The sequence below is a fragment of the Rhagoletis zephyria genome, unplaced genomic scaffold (genome assembly GCF_001687245.7).
Source record: "Rhagoletis zephyria isolate East Lansing unplaced genomic scaffold, Rhagoletis_zephyria_1.1 Rzeph_scaffold_08860, whole genome shotgun sequence".
NCBI classification, from domain to species: domain Eukaryota; kingdom Metazoa; phylum Arthropoda; class Insecta; order Diptera; family Tephritidae; genus Rhagoletis; species Rhagoletis zephyria.
The window spans coordinates 8420-13313 of record NW_016165939.1 but is presented as its reverse complement, the minus strand read 5'-3'; the positions used below and the strand labels follow the sequence as shown (position 1 = coordinate 13313).

The following is a 4894-nucleotide window of genomic DNA, read 5'->3' as shown; positions in this document are numbered from 1 at the left end:
TCCACGTCGTTAATCCTGGGTTACGCTAAATGCAGGTAATAAAAGCCCATAAATCAATGATTTTTCATCATAGCGACAGTTTGAATTCTAACGAATCCTGTTTGCTTGTCTTACTTTTTACTTCCCTTGCTCTTCTGCTGACAAGTTATTGCAATTTGTAGGCAAACAAAGAAATTGCTTGGATTGGGAGCGTAGGAGTGAGGTGGTTTTTTATTTGTAACTCATAAAAATATTGCTGTCCCAAAATTCCCTTTGGGGGGGTAAAAAGGTGATGAAATAAGGAACATTTTGTGGTATTTTTTAAAAAAATCTATGCCCCTTTAGAAAAGGTTAAACATTAAAAAAAAAATTTGTCTATGAAATATTTATTTTAAATTTTTAAAGTCTAAGAAAGTTTGTACAAAAAAGTCTAATGGCGTTTTAAAATCCGTTCATTCGTTCAAAAGTTATGGCGGTTCAAAAATTTGTTTGCAAAAAACCTTGACCCCTGACAGTATGGCAACCCCGCATTACACAGACCTAACACCATATCTTTTATTTTAGTTTTTGCATTTACTATAAGATATATCATTGTCAACAAAAATTAAGAACTTTTTTTTCGAGTTGCTTTTTTTGCAGAGAATGCCTCATAATTAGTCGTTGTGCTTGTGGGTTGGAATGGCGTAGTTCTACTTGGTGGGGCCCAGATTTGGTTCCTCGTCTAAATAACCATAAAATAATTTTTAGGAGAGATCCGCCGTCGGAAAGTGTATTTGTGACTTAAAAAATCCTATAAAAATTACACAGAAAGTGGTTTAAAAACTCTAGGTGACTGCATTTGTATTGCGACATCCAAGCCACTTATTAGAGAAGAAGCGTCGACAAATTAGATTTTTTTTTCAAGGAAGCGCTAGACACCAGGCATTATTTTCATTAACCCTATTGTCGTTAAATACATTGCTCGAATACTTTTCTATATAAAATCGTTTCTGACACTTTTGTCACAATTTATATTTCAAATCAAAAAATGCGAACTTTCAAGAGGTTCTTCATTCGACAAACATTAAAGCAAATAAGCAAAAATAAAAATTATAATAAGTGCAAAATATAATAAAATAAAAAGTGAACGTACTAACTGAATGCTCAACTCTTTTTGAGTGCCAATAATTAAAACTTCCTGCGATATCAAAATTTGAGTGCCACGATGGACGTGATTATCGAACATATTTTGTATTTTCTGCAATTCGATGTGGCCAAAATTTTCGGAAAGGGCAGCGACTGTTGTCTTTGTTGCATGAGCGCTTCAACGCCACACTTCACAGAATCGGTGGAGAATTGCATTTCAAATGTCTACGAGCCGCGACCACAAATCACAAATGGCGACGAACTGATGCAATACGACGGAGATGAGTGCTTCGACGATGATGAAGATAACCAGTGGGCGGAGTTTTGCGCGGAATTGGGGCAGTCGGAGGAAGATAATGAATGTAGAAGAGAGTCAAGGCAGAAGGAGGTGAGCTCCGATGACTGTATGACTGAGAGTGAGTCTTTGCTGGATAACCTGAAAGCCGAGCCACAGCGTGATGAGAATTATGAAGAAGAAATGGCAGACGCAAACGAGTGTCCCTGCGAGGCGGTCTGCAAGCAGGTGGTTTCGAAAATTGCTGATAAATGCTCGTCTTCAACTTTACTGGAGCTGCAGTGTATTGAAGAGCGTGCAACAAAATTGTGGGAGACACTAAATTTGCACATGCGCAACAATCCCTGTGGAAAGTTTCCGAATTGGTGGGATTTGAAGAGTTGGCAGAAATTACCTTTCTATTGGGCTGCGCTCTCTAATGAGATACTCTGTGAGGATCCTTTCGAGAACTTCAAACGCTTTTACGTGGTCGATAAGAAATCAAATAAACGCAGTGCCAAGCGGCAACTGGAACGCACGCTGATCATGTGGCACCGGCTGAGCGCCAAGCAGCGGCTTCCTTTCATTATGGAGGCATTCATTAGCAAGGTGGGTTCGGGCAAGGTGAACATCAGCGATGAACACGAAATACAACGCATCATTTGCGAGTTACAAAATAAATGATTGTGGATCTGATGTGATAGCTGTGCTGCACTGTTGTTGTTTGAGTAAATATGTATGTATTTGTATTGTCGAAATATTTAGATTTTAAATTGAAGAAGTGAATGTGAGTATGTGAAATAATGGTCTGCATATTTAATTGATGTGCAAAAACAATGAGAAACAGATTTTAATTCCTAATGCGTTGCTATTGTGTTGATTGTCAGCGATCATTTATTTCAAAGTGATCTTTATTGATCGAAAACAGGCTGTTATAGATTAATTGCTGCGCAGCAAGGGTAAACAAACACAAGAAACTGCATTTTATATATCGACTACAAAACACCAATGTGGTATGGGTGTTGACCTTGGCTAAACATATGTCCGTAAGTTGATTGTTCGGAACAAAGGCTTATTTATCTCAACCGTTTGAATGCCAACCGCCTCCGTCTAGCGAAGAGGGCGCTAGATGGTATTCTTGCATTTTAAAATTTTTGGCGAAGGCGTCGCATATTTGTAAATGCGCGGGGAGGGAATGCACTTGGTCTTTCCATTGTGTTCGTGAGCGCCCATTGCTTTCGTTGTCCACCCATGGGTGCGGAGCCGAAGGATCTTTTCACAGAAGTGTCATCATCCATGCGTACAATATGTCCAAGGCAGCGCAATCGTTGTATTTTTATGCGCCTAGTTATGTTCATGTCGTTAAAAAGCTCGTACAATTCAACATTCCGAACGGCCCATAGATCTTGCGAAGAATAGCTCTCCCGAAAGCCCCCAAAACCATCTCATCTTTGTTAGACATCGTCCATGTTTCTGCGCTATATAAAAGGACGTTACTTTTGTTCGTCGAGAGAGGGCTCCGCTTTTCAATTGCCTACCGAGCGCAAAGTAGCAGCTGTTGGCAAGAGTTATTCTTCGCTTTATCTCCAGACTGACATTATTTATGGTGTTTAAGGTGGATCCTAAATAAAAAGAGTCCTTCACTCCTTCAAAGTTATGACTGCCAACAGTGACGTGTGTCTACCGTTGCCAGATGTACTGATTTATCATTACAGTAGTTATTTTTCAACTCTCGTACTGATTTTATTCATGTCTTCAATCAGTACCCTAATGTCCTGGTTTTTTTTCAAAATTTGTTCTGATTTGTACTGAATTTTCAATTCCGAGCATACAAATTTGTAATAGTGGTCATCTCACTGGTCGGTAACTTGGTGTTCGATAATTATTCTTCATGTATTTTGTGAAAATACTTTAGTATTTTTTTAAGGTTCGTACGTAACGTCGGAACTTCCTTAAACTGTAGTGTAAAAATTAAGAAGGAACTAATTTAATTATAGTTGACATGTTTCGGATATTGTTTGATATGCGCAAGAAATTAATAAAACAAAAAGATCAATCCTTTTATGGGCATTTCGTCGAGTCGTTACTAGGAATGTTAATTTCGGGATCCCGGACTTTTTTAGGTTCCGAAAATCGCGGAATTCTTAGCAAATAATCTCGGGATTTTCGGGATTTGTAATTTGCACTGATGGCAATAATAGAAACTCCTTCTCTTGACAAGTGGTGGCTACATTTCTTTTTTTTTTTATTTAATAATTAATATTTTTTTATAAATATCTAGCTCAATATGTGTACATATAACAACGTGCGATAGAAAATTTTACGCACAACAATCAATATATTCGCGAAACCATGGGCCAAATATAGTAAAATTGCCTTTTGAGTTTTTCACTCTGATGTTAGTAATAAAAAAAATAATAAAAATTATCTAAAAAATTCACTGAAATTTGCTTAGAGAAAAAGTATAGGAACCAAATTAAAGAGAAAATTCTGTAGAATTTAAGTAGATTCAATTTTTTGGTGCTTAAGGACGGGTAAGTATTGAAAATGTTCTTTTAAAATTGTATCCTTAAAGTTTTGCAATTATTATTTTTTTGAAAAGTTTATGTTAAGGACTTAAAAACTCGATAACATCCCCGAATTTTGTCCTTATAACTTTATTAGCTTAAAAAATTACCTATTCGTCCTTGTGAATCGAAATTTTTATTTTTTTTTAATTCTTAAGAAATTTCCTCTTTCATTTGGTACACATATTTTTATTCTACGTTTCATTGAATTTTTTAAATAATTTTTGGAATTAATCATATCATTAAAATTACAAAGTCCTGAAAAATAAATCCTGAAGTCAGTGAGAAAAAATAAAAACGTCACTTTTAATAAAAAAGTAGGTTTTAAACCCATTTATTTATTATTTATTATATGGTAGGAGAGCTAGTACATATACATAAATACTCAGCTGTAAACAATTAAATGTATACATACATATGTTCCTGCGTGCTTAATTTTTGTATGAAAATATCAAGGCGAATTCATATAAGGTGGTATTGATTCTATAAATACAACAATTACTGGTATTTTGTTTTTGCTTTCAGCGGTCAAATTTCAGCTATTCTTCCCAGAATGAAAAAGGTGACAAAAAATACAAACACTCTCCCTTTTCACTCACTCACTAGCGAAATACAAAATTTTGACAATCAAACGCCACTCACCATCAACAACACCACCTTATAAAAATTCGCCTTGGAAAACATTATTTTAAAATACGAAAATTTTTAAACGAAAATCAAACATAAAATACTCATTTTTGCTATGCATTATTTCCCTCTGTGTAATTCAGCAGCAAAAACGCTAATTACTGGGCTTTGCAAATGATGCATAAATGCAGCAAGATGCAAACTAATTTACTAACAAAGAAAGTCGCACCAACTTTTTTTTCCAAATTTAATTTATATTTTTTTTATTTAACATTGCACACTTTGATTTACAATAAAAAAAAATCTGAACAGTTTTTGACAC

The 4894-nt window shown here is 35.4% G+C and overlaps 1 protein-coding gene across 1 annotated transcript; it reads left to right on the top strand.

Annotated features, from left to right (window-relative positions):
• Nucleotides 1–1183: 1183 nt before the first annotated feature.
• On the top strand, nucleotides 1184–2062 carry LOC108375391 (uncharacterized). The gene has a single exon (XM_017631511.1). The coding sequence runs from the start codon at nucleotides 1184–1186 to the stop codon at nucleotides 2060–2062; it is 879 nt and encodes a 292-aa protein (XP_017487000.1).
• Nucleotides 2063–4894: the final 2832 nt, after the last annotated feature.

Bases quoted from the DNA above. Each gene is read 5' to 3' on its own strand.
- LOC108375391 (XM_017631511.1), top strand. From the start codon at position 1,184: ATGGACGTGATTATCGAACATATTTTGTATTTTCTGCAATTCGATGTG.